The sequence below is a fragment of the Gopherus flavomarginatus genome, chromosome 3, assembly GCF_025201925.1.
Source record: "Gopherus flavomarginatus isolate rGopFla2 chromosome 3, rGopFla2.mat.asm, whole genome shotgun sequence".
Classification (NCBI taxonomy): domain Eukaryota; kingdom Metazoa; phylum Chordata; order Testudines; family Testudinidae; genus Gopherus; species Gopherus flavomarginatus.
Window position 1 is genome coordinate 81,210,383 of NC_066619.1, and position 15,400 is coordinate 81,225,782.

General features: G+C 39.3%; 1 protein-coding gene across 2 annotated transcripts in view; it reads left to right on the forward strand.

Moving 5' to 3' along the window:
- The window catches only part of MEGF10 (multiple EGF like domains 10), a 148,808-nt gene extending 134,136 nt beyond the window's left edge, over positions 1–14,672 (forward strand). The window contains exons 17-25 of one of the 2 annotated variants that reach the window (XM_050945621.1): positions 2,259–2,387; positions 4,048–4,176; positions 6,313–6,441; positions 7,013–7,249; positions 8,530–8,657; positions 8,894–9,017; positions 9,635–9,679; positions 12,251–12,457; positions 14,510–14,672. In XM_050945621.1, the coding sequence (XP_050801578.1) occupies positions 2,259–2,387; positions 4,048–4,176; positions 6,313–6,441; positions 7,013–7,249; positions 8,530–8,657; positions 8,894–9,017; positions 9,635–9,679; positions 12,251–12,457; positions 14,510–14,670 (1,289 nt within the window). In that variant the 3' untranslated portion in view covers positions 14,671–14,672. Of the gene's footprint in view, positions 1–2,258; positions 2,388–4,047; positions 4,177–6,312; positions 6,442–7,012; positions 7,250–8,529; positions 8,674–8,893; positions 9,018–9,634; positions 9,680–12,250; positions 12,458–14,509 lie in introns of those variants that run through there. The other variant, XM_050945622.1, reaches the window with a different exon arrangement.
- The last annotated feature ends 728 nt before the right edge of the window (positions 14,673–15,400 follow it).

Consider the following 15,400-nt stretch of genomic DNA (forward strand, 5'->3'; position numbering starts at 1 on the left):
ACTGTTGCTACTACTTATCAAAATAAAATTTAGGACCTAATGAAGTCAATGGCAAAATTCTTCATTGGATGCAGACTCTCATTCTGTTGTTTTCAACTCCTTATCTCCTTTCTGGGAGGTGTTTACGAGTGTTTGAGTGTTTGAGAGGAGGCTGTACTTACAGAAACAATGCAAGAAAATTATGCCAACAGCATGAATGGGAGCATCTATTACGGCTGTGCTTGTGACCACAAGAGAGGAAGTTTATTTGGTTTGTGCAAAGGCTGTCAGTTCTCATAGAAAATAATGGTTCCATTAATTTCTGTCTGAACTGGTGTCCTTCATGAAACCTCTTAGCCTTTTTCTGCATGTGACCTGACATTTCTTCTTGGCTAACCACTAACTTCATGCAGAAATTTTAAAAAATCATCACTACTCTTTACAGCTAATATGGAAACATCAGAAAAAGAATGGACTGAGATTTAAGGAAGAAGATACTTCTTGCAAATGTTTTTTTCTTTCCTTAATAAAATGAAATTTTGAATTGTGGCAACACTTCCCAAAAATACAGGCTACACATATATAAATCATTTTGCAAATGCAAACATTTAGTAAAATATAGAACTGCTGACCTGCCTTGAAGAAGCTAATTAGGTCTCTGGACAGCCAAATCAGAATATGATATGGGGAAAACACTATCTTACCCTTAACATAGTCAAAATCAGGGATCAAGTCCAGTGCATAATTTGTTTCTTCTCTCCTGTAAAAATATTAATTCTTTTTTTCCACAAGACTGTATTTAAATTTAGAAAAGTAACTTAAAGCTAATGATTTCACAATGAAAAATGACAAAACTCTTTACTTATGCTAAAAATAGACATTTGGAAGAGTAATTAATCAAAAAATAAGAGGTCATTTTTACAGCACTCACTGCTCTCAATGGGATCTGATTTATTCATATATACATGTAACTTTTCTTTTGCTGCAGTGCTATTTACATATAATAATTAGCATTTAGAGAGACATTTTACCATTTTTTCTGTTAATACCATTCAGTACCAAATTCATTCAATGTACCATTTTCAAAGCAGTTTCCAAACCTGCACCAATAATATTTGCAACTGCGGTGTATGTGCAAGAACCTTCACTTTATTGTTTATAATTAGGGCCTTACCAAATTCATGGTCATGAATCGTAAAATCTGGTCTCCCCCTGTGAAATCTGGTGATTTTGTGTGCTTTTACCCGATATTATACAGATTTCAAGGGGGAGACCAGCATTTCTCAAATTGCGGGGCCTGACCCAAAAGGGAGTTGAAGGGGAGGTTCAGTGTTATTTAGGGGGATTGTGGTATCGCCACCCTCACGTCTGTGCTGCCTTCAGAGCGGGGTGACTGGAGAGCGGCAGCTTTTGCCCAGGTGCCCAGCTCTGAAGATAGCACTGGCACCAGCAGCAGTGCAGAAGTAAGAGTAGCAATACCACAGCCCCCCCATACAATAACCTTGTGACCCTCCCACAACTCCTTTTGAGGTCTGGACCCCTACAATTACACCACCATGAAATTTCAGATTTAAGTAGCTGAAATCATGAAATTTATGATTTTTAAAATCCTATGACCATGAAATTGACCAAAATGGACCATGAATTTTGTAGGGCCCTATTTATAATGATTTGTTTGTTGGAAGGATTATATTGATTTTTGGTCTAATGGGGACCAGTGAATAAATCAGAGACCTCAAATCAAGAAACTAAAGCTAAACCATGGAATCTCTGATTCATCCTGCTTCAGCCACAAAGTTACATTTTGGGAGAGGAACACAGGGATTTAATTGATAACTGGGCCAGGGTGCAAATATTTTTTCTCTCTCCCTGTTTATTCTCCTCCTGTGCTAGGATTAGAATGCACAACCTCTCCATCTAGTTCAGTGGAAATCAGTAGGGGTGAAAATTTTCAGTCACTAGAAACCAGTGAAGAATCAATTAAAAAAAACCTGATTTATATGACTCCCCCTTTTGAACTATGAGAAACCAGTGATACTGGCCACATAGTATTGTACTGAGATCAGGATCTCACACATTGATTCCTCTTTCCTGTTTGTGTTTTTCATTTGTTCTTATCTAGGGTAAAAGACTAGTTAGTTTCAAGAAAAATCTAGGAAACTATTTGGTTGAAATTGATCAGACTGAAGAAGGTAGAAAATAACTATTTTAACATTTGTATGTAGTGCTGCTTTGAGTCTTTATCAGATGAGATTAATTAATTGATTGAAATATTTTAGCTTGTCCACCTGCCCATTGGGGTCCAAACTGTATTCACACCTGCAATTGCCATAATGGAGCTTACTGCAGTGCCTATGATGGGGAATGCAAATGTACTCCAGGATGGACTGGCCTTTATTGTACCCAGAGTAAGTGACTCTTATGATCGATCTACTTAGGTTGTTGTGTGACTACCAATTAATAACAATATTTTCCTTCATTTCTTTTAATACTTCCTCTTTGTTCACTGATTTTTCCAACACTGTTACACCATTCTAATCCAGAGGATGTGTCTTGTCACTTCTGCTGGTACAAGTGATGAAAATTGTAGCCACCTATATTAGTCGGGACTGCTGCATCTGAGGGGGAATTCACACCACTGCCTTCCCTTTGGGTTTCCTACACAGGAAGGCAACATTCAGTTACAGCCAGGAGTCCACAGGAGTCTCAGCGGCAAAAGCTGGCATGTGTATGTGCTGAATGAATGCTTTCCCAGGTGCCCAGACATTGTCTCCCAACCTGGCCAGAGCTATACGCTTCTGGGGCAGCACTTGCTAGGAGTGTGTCCCTGACAAACAGGCAGTTTGCAGTTACCTTGTACCCCTTCCCCAGCCAAAACCTCCTCTGGGAGGAATTCTGCCACTGGGCACTCTGCACCCAAAATTACATCAGCATTACCCAGGGCTGAATCAAGTCCCATGAAGTGAATAGTTTCAACTTTACTCATGACAGTGATTCATAGAGACACATTCAGCACTGTTGTAAAGTGATTTTATTCCAGGTCTCCTATCTCTCTAGCCATTAGCTTACAGGGAACAAGCTTTATCAACATATAATTTAGGTACTGCCATGACTATTTATATTATCTGGAACCAGAACCGGAACTTCATCATTTCACTATTTTATACTCTACTCTAGAATTGTTTTTGTGTGACTCATACATTTAATACCTGAGATCTCTCTCCAAGAACTTTACATTAATGAATTAGATATTGGAAGTGTTGTGACTAGAAATCTGCGTATAAGTGCTGAGCAATAGTTCATACAAAGTTTGAGATAATTTTTCTATTGATTGAAGGAATATTGTCTTATTTTCCTCATTACAGGTATCATATGATCACATTTATAGCTATTATTTGACTTATGCTCAAGTCAAGTATACTCATCATATTTGATCTCAGCAAAGTACCACTGACATCTGCTTTGCATGCAATGCTTTTTAAAGTCACAGCACTCCTTTTTCAATAGCACAATGTCAGAGCGGCAGGAGATAACACATATTATGGGGCCATATGGATAATACTGTGGAAGACATTCAGTGTATTGGTTCAGCTGCCAGCTATCATGGCTCTTTTGCTTCCTGCTGGTGAATAATGATCTGTCTGCAATGATATGTCTTCTTCATACTGACGTGGAACCTTTGTGAGGAGCTGAGATACAATATTTTTTACTCATTAATGTTTCAACATCAGCTGTGCAGAAAATATGTCCAAAGATTCATTCATCAAAGTCCTCCCTCCCTCCTCCTTCAAATGTCTCCTTAAAACATCTTCCCATTCCAGCAATCCTTCCTGCTTATCTTCTTATCATCAGCAATCTCCGCATCCTCCATACCTGTTACTTTGTCTTGTCTGTTTGTCTAATTTACACAGTAAACATTTCAGAGCTGAGAAGCTCTTCGTCTATTATGTTTATAAAGTCCTGTATAAATTAGTGGCACTATAGAAATGATTTTTAATAAATAATAATACTTTTATATTCCTCATAGAAGATTCTCTTCTCTTTTTTTCCTTCCCCTTTGCACTGCAGGATGTCCCTTGGGGTTTTATGGGAAAGACTGTGCGTTAATATGCCAGTGTCAGAATGGAGCTGATTGTGACCACATATTGGGGCAGTGCACCTGCCGCACAGGATTCATGGGGAAACACTGTGAACAGAGTGAGTAGGAAGCAGAAAATAGTCGTGCATAGTAAGAACAAATGCAAAACTCCCTAGACTGAATACTGTGATTGTGAGTCCTTACTCAGACAAAACAGCACTGACTTCGAAGGGAGTTTTGTCTGAGTAAGGACCACAGGATTTGGACCTAACTCTATTCAGTGTGATGTTAAGGTTGTTTCTCCATCTGATGAAAGCCTGAGAGATTAGTAAGATAGACTTATAGTCTTTCTTTAAATCTTTTTGATTGTTTATTTACATTTATATCTACCTTTAAAAAGCTCCTGTCCTAGGCTATCTATAGTTGCCTTTGAAATAATATTAGAAAAATGTCCATAACTGTACAAAAATAACAAATTAATCCAAACAACTATTACCGTCATAACACCCTGATGAAAACTAATAGCTAGAGGACTGAGAGCCAAATTCATCCCAGGAATAGCTCTATGTAAGTCAAAAGAGTTACCAAAGGGAGGCATATAAGGCACATTATAATTTCTGTACATAGGGCCTGATTCTGCTTTCACACATACTAGTTCTACCCCAGTTTAACTTCATTGGTTTCAGTGGAGTTACATGAGAGAGAAGAATGAGTCCCAAAGGCTCACACTTGTGTTGGCCTAGTTTTTGGCAGGGTCAGGAGAGCGGTGCTTCTATGCCTAATACATCATATTAGCCCCCAAATTGGCTCCAGTTCAGAAGATCAACACAGGGCCTACCCACTGTATAAATGTCACTTATGCCCTGTTCTGAGTGTTTAATTAGCACTTGAGTGGCACATAAGCCTTTTGTAGGCCCTCTGCACAGGGCTCAATTTCACATGTGTAGAACAGGCTTCCAATTAGGTATAACAGATGTTGGTTTTGTAAAATTAACTAACATTTTTGTGTAGAGCCTCAAAAAATGTTGACAGAACAGTTTTCTCTCAGACAATACAGTTTTATCGAAATCTCAATTTTTGTGGGAATGTTTTGATTTTGATGGAATTTTCAACGGCAAAATCTCAAAACAAACCATTCTGACTTCCTTGTTTCACTTTGACTATGTCAAACGTTTCATTTTGATAAGGTGAAAATGTTTTGTTTTGACTTTAGCATATTGATTCATTTTGTTTTGAGTTTTATATTAATTAAAACATTGATTTTAATATAGCATATTTGTACAAGTTACATTTAATATTTTATATTATAAAATGTTGACATTATTGAAACAAAATGTATTGACGTTAATGCATAGAATTGTTTCTGAATTTCAGCTCTGGAAAATTTCAAAATTTTGGCTTTTTGTTTTGATTTGGAACAAAACCAAATATTTAAATGTTAGAATTTTCCATGTAATAGATATTCCCTTTTCTGATCAGCTCTAATTTTGGGGGAAATAAAACATAGACTTAAATTGCAATAAATACGTAAATAAAAATTAAGAAAGCAAACTAGTTTTCCACTCTTCTCTTCCAAAAATGTCTGAGAACTTCACAAAATTTAAGCTCCAAAAGATTTGCCAATTCCTGTCTGAAAGAATTATACTTTTGTAATCCAGTTTTGTTACAATAAAGTAACAAGCCACAAATGTATGAAGGTGTCAATATAAAAAGAAGCCAAAGCTATCAGTAAAGTGATGCTAATAACATGATTAAAGAGACACTTTTAATCAGCACTGTATTACTGCACCTATAGCAATGCTTAGCATCACCACACCTAAGTTTCTTTGTGTATCTAGCCCTCGGTGCCTTGTTCTCTACTGCCTTGTACCATAAGTGGCCTTTTAAACCTGTGCCATTATGAGTTGGAGACAATTTACATTCATTTTGCATAGATGTAAACAAAGAGCTGGGCAGTAGAGCATCAGGCCCGAGTATCCACATGTGAACATAATATTTTGTTTGTTTCCAGATAGGAAATAATTTTAAACAAACAAGTGATTTTCTTGCCTCCTAGAGCTCCAGCACCAGTAACACATTGCCACCTGCTGGTCACTTATAAAAATGTACCTGCTTTACAATGGCAAATCTTTAGGGTCCTTAATACTGTGTATCTGTAACATTAAAATATTTCAGTAGCATTTACTACACACACAGTTCATATTCATAGGTTCAAATATGAAGATGTGCATTTGATTTTTTATTATTTTGCATAGAGTGTCCCCCAAGTACATACGGTTATGGCTGCCGGCAAATATGTGACTGTCTGAACAACTCAACTTGTGACCACATCACAGGAACTTGTTACTGCAGCCCAGGCTGGAAAGGAGCAAGGTGTGATCAAGGTAATGACATGCAATAAAATGATTGTGAAAGTACTTTAAATTCTCTTAGATATCATATGTACATAAATAATGAATTTCCTCTGGGATGTGTATTTAAATGACTTGCTTGATGGTTTATTAATAATATTTATACTTATGAGTCTTAATCCATCCGATGACTTATTGATAGTTTACTGGAGGAAGAAAGGACCGTGAACTAGGAGAGAATGCTTGTTTTTAACACAGCACCTGATGATATCTTTTGCAGCGTTGTACTTGGTAATACCATACAAAGCTGCCGGTGGGTCAAGTACTTTGTACATTATGTATTTCTTGGCCAGAGGGCAGAGTGCTATTTTTTCAGCCACATGAAATAGACATATAAAAGTAGAGTATTTGCATGAATTATTGTTGCCAGGTAAGGCTTGAGTTATCACTCCTAATGCTTTCGGCATAGCTCTAACTATATTTAAAATATCTAGATATGAACGCAGTAAGAGAGCTTTAAAAATAGAAGTCAGACCTCTGTTCTTCATTTTATAATTCTTGTATGAATTTATGCCATGTGCTTTCATTTCTTCTTGTTTTACAGCTGGTGTGATCATAGTAGGAAACTTGAACAGTTTAAGCCGTACCAGTACTGCTATCCCTGCTGATTCCTACCAGATTGGGGCTATCGCAGGAATCATTATTCTTGTCCTGGTTGTCCTCTTCTTGCTTGCGCTATTCATTATTTATAGACACAAGCAGAAGGGGAAAGAAACAAATATGCCAACAGTTACCTATACACCCGCTATGAGGGTCATCAATGCAGATTACACCATTTCAGGTAGGAGTAGAGCTATGTGAGGGACATGATTAAGTAAATCCCAGCCGGAGAAACAAAATTGCAAGTTTTTTTCCTCACTTAACTTTCAGAACTATTTGTTCTCTCTTAATCAAGCTCATATACTGACTACATAAATGCCCCCACAGGCTTGAGGAGGTGCAGGTGGCACCTTTCTGCATCAGTAACTGCTACTATGAGCAGGGAAGTTTATGCTTTCAGGGAGGGTAATTTGGGTTTCTAGTGCCTTTTGTTTCTAGTGACACCATCCCTTGGGAGTTCCACCAGTGGGAGCAGTTTTAATCTCCATGGGGATGTGGCTTCATAGTTACCCCATATCGAAGAGGGAGATTCTCAAGGATCTACTGAATTTGTGTATCCCCAGTTGCTGCAGGCTGTTTCTCCTGTCTAGCCAGCAACTTAGCTTTTCAGGACACGCTAGACAGCAACAGCCCCCCATGGCAGCCCCTTTCAGCTGTAAGCAGCACATAGTTAGAGTTCGGAGTGAATCTTTCTGTGTGTCTATAGCTGTGAACTGTTGTGTGTTGTGCAATATAGCCTCTTTAATCTATGCATTTAATATATAAAGCCCATCTATGCTAGTAGAAATGTGTACGGTTGAACAAAGGAAAATGCTGACCACATACCATACAATACAACTTTTTTCTCTAGCATCTTTTATGCACATTGTATCTCAAAACATGTTCCAGGGTTAAGTAATACAGTGACGGGGTTAATTTTTCTGTTCCTCAGCTAACTATATTTAAAGGTTTAAGAAATGCTGAAAGGCTATGGCTTCCACTGAGATTTGAAATGAAATAGAGTAGTATGAGACAAATGAAGGGAGTGGAGAGAAGAGAGGAGGCAGGAGTCATGCGTTAGGCTGGAGCAAGGCCATGAAGGGTTTTAAAACAAGGAGAGCAGTTTTTAGTTAGACCCTGAAATCAGTATGGAGTTGTTTCAGAGTTGGGTTGATATTGTCACAATTTTTTGTATTCACAAAACTTGAGTTAGGGAAGCTGGGGCTTTGGGAGGCCAGGAGTTGCAGTAGTTAGAGCAGATGAAGGTATGTTTGAAAAATGCGGCCAAGGGGGAGTTACAGTAGTAAGCAACACACACAATGTTGTGGAGCTGGTGGTCAGCATTTTTGAAAACTGGTTAATGCCAAGGCTGCAGACATTGGAGGCAAAAAAGAGTGAAGGGACTGAGTATCAGGGAATTATCTTCAAAAGGCAACAGCGCATTCCTTTAAATTGTTCATTTTCTTCTCCCTTTCTTTTCAGAAACCATTCCTCATACTAATGGTGGGAATGCCAATAGCCACTACTTCTCCAACCCTAGCTATCACACCCTAACACAGTGCACAACCCCACCTCATGTCAACAATATGGACAGGATGACCCTTGCTAAGGTAAAACAAGAAAACGGTGGTGGCCATTATGCAGATCAACAAGCAGTATTAGCTCAATGTTTTCTTTTACATGGTACATCTCTCAACAAGTCATTTTTATAAAGGATTTGATTTAATGACCTTTAATGACCTTATTGGACTTAGTTTTGTTTTCTCCAATTATCATCTTGTGCAAACATTAGTGATCTATAATCAGCTGCAGTCTACATTATCTTTTGTTTGTTTGTTTGAAATAGTCAAAAAACAATCAGCTGTTTGTGAATCTTAAGAATGTGGATCACGGAAAACGGGGTGCAGTCCTGGACTATACGGGAACACTACCTGCAGACTGGAAACATGGAGGCTACCTCAATGAGCTTGGTAAAGAAATAAAGAGAAAGGGTGCTGTATGTTACCCCACGTGGGTCTAAGGGATGGCAGAGCAGATATTTCCTGTGTGAGGTCTAGGCACAGTCTGGTTCTCTTGTGAAGCTAGCTAACATTGCCAATGGTGCTAGGCTTGCCAAATTGAGCATAGAGGGATCAAGGCCATGGCTCTCCTCCTCGGCTGACCAGTGGAGCAGTTCCCACAGAGAGAGGAATATAATTAAAGATAATCTAGTTGGTTTTATGGAAAATAGGTCTGGTTGATAAAGGAAATTGTGTAAACATTATATATTTAGACTTTTATTTGACTTAAGCCTGGTCTACACTGGGTGACATTTAATGGCCTATGATATACAGAAGATCAGTCTAAACGATTAATGGTTCCTTCTGGCCCTAAACTCTATGAAGCTAGACACTGTTAGTCAGTATGTGTATAGGTGCACAGTCACACTGCTTCTGCAGTGAATCTGTGCTCTCATTGTAGGGGTATTTCTCCTGTGAGGCACAAATTAGCCATGAAACAATTCTGTAGAGATTTTGAATGGTTGCCCAGAGAATTGCAATTAGATTTACAAAATGTTCTGTGTTTTTGTTATTCTCCTTTTTCGTAGGTGCTTTTGGGCTTGACAGAGGATATATGGGAAAATCCCTGAAAGGTGAGTTTTTATTTTCTGACACATTTAAATAAAAATACACAGATATTTAATGTCCTGTTCAAAATTATTCTTGGTTTCTGTGGAAAGAGAATATATGAAGTGCAGTGACTCTTTGTAAGCTGATGGACTATCTCACTGGCCCAGGAAGAAACCAGTGCAATACTCAAATCTTTCAGACCTTTGTCTCCTGGCACAATTTATTGGTTAAACAGAAAACTCATGAGTAACACTAAATAAAGCAACTCCCCTGGCTAATGTGGACTGCAGTCCCCAGAGACTTTTTCTTTGCCTCTCTTCCTTTCTGGAAGGAGGATACATCATTCCCTTAAATCCCCTGCTGGATCCTGTGAAAGGCAGGTAGCCCATTACCCTTTCCTAGCTGTTTCCCCCCATCACACTCCAGTTACCTCTGTGAGGATAATATAACTTTGCATGAGGCTGTGCCTTTCGGGCACAACTGAGCTCGCATGAGTCAACTGAAGACTTCTGTCAGAGCTGTGTTCTGGTTTGGCAGTAAAAAGACAAAGAAAATAACTCCTTTAAATGTCAGTAAGCTGTTAAAAGTTCAAGAAGACAGCAACATGTTAATACTGCAGTGAAAATTAAATGTGATAATGCTGCAGTGTTTCAGATTACAGAGCATCCATTCTGACCTATGGTTGCCACTGTGTCCACAAGTGAGCCTGTAGTGTTTTGGCACTACGTGGGCACATTAACGGGATACCACATACCCTTCAGAAAATATTTATTCCACCACTTGAAGTTAAGTTGCAGCAATGGCCAGGTCCTTTTTATTATTTAACCTACAGCCAAGACGCTGTAACTGGTCTTTTCAGATGTCCACCTTTGCAATTGTTGTGCATGTCTTTGCCACCCACATCAAGATTATGCAACTGTAATGTTCTCTACTTAGGGCTGTATCTTAGATCCATCTGGATACTAAAGATGGTGCAGAATGTGATGGCCCACTTGGTAAATTTAAACTGTGTTCCATGCTCTGCCCCGGCTGGCTGTGAGTTTCCAGATGAAATTTAACATTCTGGTTTTGACCTTTAAAGCTGTAAATGACTTAGTACTTGAATGACCATCTCTCTCCCCATGCTATACCACCACAGCTGAGATTAGCACAGGTGGAGTCCCATTGGTATAAATGAGAGGGGTAACTGGCAGGGCATAGTCCGTCAGGGCACTACAACTATGGAATTTGCTCCCCTCCTTGGTCTGAAATAGCCCGATTCTGATCACCTTCAAGTCTCACTGGAAGGCTCATTTTTTCCCAGGCATCTGAAAATGAGGGGAGTTAAGAATATAGACAAGAGCAGCTATTTTGTAGAGCATTTGTATAATACAATATAATTTAATTGAAGGAATCAATTATAATGTTTCATTATGTGATATTGTCTGGCAGTGGAGGATTCTCTGAATGTTCTTGAAAGATTTTGGGGTGCTTCATTTGAGACTCATTAAAAGGGCCCGGTTGTTGAAAAGTTCTGACCATCCACTCTCTGAAAGTCAAATATCTATTAGGTGTCTCAAGTTGCATACCCAAAATCAGGGTATATCTACACTATGGAGCCCATACCAGTATAGCTAGGTGCCATAGTTATGCCAGAATAATACTATAGTGTAAATGTGGCCTACACTAGTGGAGGAGGTTTTTCCGTCAGTGTTGGAATACACCCAAATGACAGTACCTAGGTCAACAGAAGCATTCTTCCATTGACATAGCTGCATCTACGCTGGGGGTTAGGTTGGCATAGCTATGGTGCTCAGGTATGTGTTTTTGTCAACTTAACTTTTAAGTGTAGACCAGGCCTCAGTAGTCAGATCTGAAAGTCTTGGCTGCAAACCTGCAAAGACAGAAGAAACTCTCACGATGTCTTCCCAGTTGAAGAAAACACTTTCCATCCCAAATCTCCTTTATCACTCCCTTAGCCATACCCCAAACTGACTAACCAACTGACCCCTGCTCATTCTTTCCTCCTCCATCCCTACTATTAGGAAAATTGAGGAAAAACAGTTGAAAATTTTAGCATGTCTTGATGGTTATCAGTAAAGGCACTGGCAGAACAAAATGGCCCCTCACTAAAAGCACGCTGCCTTCAGTTCTCTCCCAATTATTACAGGAATCGTCTGTTAGCTCAGTCCCTTCAGTAATTGTAATGTTATTTATGTGTCATGAGTTCAGCACCAGCAAAGGCAAATGTGTTCTAAAATTATCAGTTATAGCCTGATCCTGCAAATTACCTTTAATTAGTGCCAGATCCAACTTTAATGAGAGTTGAACTTTGCAGCAGGAATACCCCAGACAAAATTAGGTCCATAAAAAGCAGGGCAGTTGAGGTAACTCTGTTAATCACCGTGTAAAACAAATCTGGGGAAGTATTTTGACAAGCTTCTATATAGTTATTGATTTATGAGAAACTCTGCAGAACGCAAAGTAGCCAATCTATTTGGTGGCAAACATTTTCTGGAACAGATGTTTATTTTGCTTTACTTACTCACAATATTTATGCTTACACATTATGCAGCACATTCTACAGATTACAGTGCTATTTTTTCTATTGTCAGATTTAATGAAGAACTCAGAATACAATTTAAGCAACTGCTCATTAAGTAGCTCTGAAAATCCATATGCCACTATTAAAGATCCACCAGCACTTGTGCCAAAAAACTCAGAATGCGGATATGTTGAAATGAAGTCACCGGCACGCAGGGACTCCCCATATGCAGAGATCAGCAACTCTGCTTCAACCAACAAGAATGTTTATGAAGTTGGTAAGTACAAACTGCATTGTTAGGCTGTATGTGATGAGGACACAACGCGCAAGACTCTTCCTTTGAATCAAGCTGTGGTGGGTCAGATGAGCCCCACCAACCAGTCAAGGTTAAGGAATTTCTGTGGTCACAATCAACCGCAGCTCGCCACATGTGCTTGTCAGGCCTGGGGGTGGGCCCTTAAAAGAGAGGAACTCCGAGCAGTAGGGGTGGCACTCAGAACAAGCAGAGACAGGGCTCAGTGTTCCCAGACGGGGGGCTCTGTGCCACTGACTGACTGATCGCTTGCAAACACCTGCCCAACCCTGTGAGAAAGAAGATGAAAGGGGGTGGACTTGCTGAAGGGCACAGACAGAGGGCTGTACCCGGTAAACTCAGAACCAGACCACAGGGTTGTAACTGCCCAGAGAATGACATAAGATGTAACCGAGGTGGCCACTCTCACCCTAAAAAGGTGGCCTGAAGACATTAACTCTTCAACACAGGCTCAACCAAAACAAAAAAAAAAAATCACTACAAAAATATTGATACACTTTCAGGTTCTATACATGAACATGTAGCTGTAAGAACAATACCATTCTTTTCAAACTTGTGAAGCAATTCACAAAGAAGATGGTTTCAAATACCTTAGTTTCAGTTGTGTAGATAAAAGTCACCCACCTAAATATCTCTGCCAAAGAGCCAATATTTTTTCCCTCCTTAAAGCAGCAGTGCGAGACATACGTAGCCTCTCACTGCCATATAACTTAGCCCTGTACCAGGTTGTCCAGTCCTGAATATGCTTAGCCCTGGTGGACAACAGGGGCAGAGCTCTGTGGCTTCTGTGCTCAATGTGCATCCTGTCCCCCAAGCCCTGCTCTCCTATCAGTAACTCTGCAGATCCTGGTTCCTTTCCCATGGCAAGTCCTGATGAGTTATTACAGTCCTAAGAAAACTGTGACATACTGGTAGTGTATTTAAATAACTTACCTAAGGTCACAGACCAGATCACCTGACTGCAGGTCCAATGCCTTAACCACAAGACCATCCTTCCTTTCTTAATTCATGCAGAATAGGCAACAAGATCATTAACCCCTTGCTAGCTGGAGTGAAATACTTTAAGATTTTAGATGTTCTGTTTTCTTCCTAATATATAAGGTCACCGCTTTTATAAAGTCTGAAGCATTACTGTGAATAAAATAGAAGAAAAATAGCAGAACTCTGTATGGTTAGTTATACATTACTTAATTATTCTAAAATGCATTAGCAACGTGGGTTAAAAAAATAGTCCTGATCCTTTAAGGGGATCTGTACTGTACATTTTGGACTTCTCCTAGTAGGTTGAAAGATGTTCACGTTGACAGTTACCTCTGACAGAAGATGCTCTAAAAAAGTTGATTAAAGTAGGATCCGAATTTAAAGAGCATGTAGCTGCTGTATACATTGAAGGACCTAACTCTCCCTTTCTGTACCTATGTGGAGATTTCCTGCAATTCCATGGGGGTGTCCATTGTTTTGCTAAGGACTGTCTATTCCATGGCGACTCTCTCTGGGGCATCCCGGAGGAGAGTGGGATCTGTGGGATGAAGAAGAGTGGGACATGACTAATGAGTCTGTGTGAGAGAGAAAACCAAGCAGCTGCATGGTATTACACAACCTGTCTGTCAGGATTAGTATGCAAATTTCCATTAGATGCTTTGTACAATATCCTTTTACTTCTGATGCTTTGCTCAGAAGTCCGAAGTTTGGCCCAATGTTTGTTTAAGCAGGAGCCTGGATTCCTGCAGCTTGCCCAAAGAAAAAAGAGGACATGCAATTCTGCTTGATTGTGTTATCTTGCGCACTCATGACTGCACAAACAATTGCGTTTGTTGCATAACTGAGCAGTTTTAATGCCAGGCCAGCACATTTTTAAGCAACATGCTCTTTACTGCAGAATTTAAAGCTGAGTGAACAAGTTTTTTCTTTTAAGCAATGGTAACTATTTAGCAAGACTTGTTTATTTTTATTAAGATATTTTCCTCCCATTTGCTATTACCAGTGCCCAAATATGTGTGTTCTCTTTTATCACAGAGCCTACCGTGAGTGTTGTCCAGGGCACATTCAGTAACAGTGGACCTTTCAGCCAGGATCCTTATGATCTTCCAAAAAACAGTCATATTCCATGCCATTATGACTTGCTACCAGTACGAGATAGTCCATCATCCTCTGAGAAAGAGGTCAGCAGTGAATGACCTCAAGCTCGTTGTACGGCACAGTGGAACTCTTAAAGAGAACAGTGGCTTGGTTATGTACCTTCCTGTACTTTGCCACCATATTTGGCTCCTAATCCATTCTGTAGACAATTGCTGTACGTTAAACAGGAATCTCAAGCTGAGGTTTGTATACACACATACGGCACATGGATAGATGCCAAACTGAAGAGACCCTGATCAGATTTTCCATTACAGTTATTTTTACAAAGACACCAATTCCACACATTTACACTGTAATATACTTGTTTAAACATATTAGTTTGCAGAACAGTTCTGATAACAGTTCCATTTCTGCTACTTTGAAATTGTATTTCATGTTTGTTTTTCACTTGCTCATGTTTCATAGTAGTGATACCCCTAAGGACTGTACAACCTGCCAAATATCCACTTCTTACAGGTAGTCTGATTCATTTGTTATCTAGAAGAAAAACTGTATGATATTGCCAGATTTCTTTCACATCACATCATATTGTGGTGGATTATATTGCTTTTAGTCAAAATGTGTAAAAAGACTTGATCTGATGGGATGTAACCAAATGCAATGCAGAAGTGATTTGAAAAACTCAACACGTTTTTCATGTCGAGTACTGGTTATGGGAATACATTGCCTGTGTAGTTTTGAAGGTGATGAAAGCATTGCATGCATTAATATTATTGCAACACCCAAAGATCAATGCATACCCCATACTAGTAGGCTTTGGCACACATC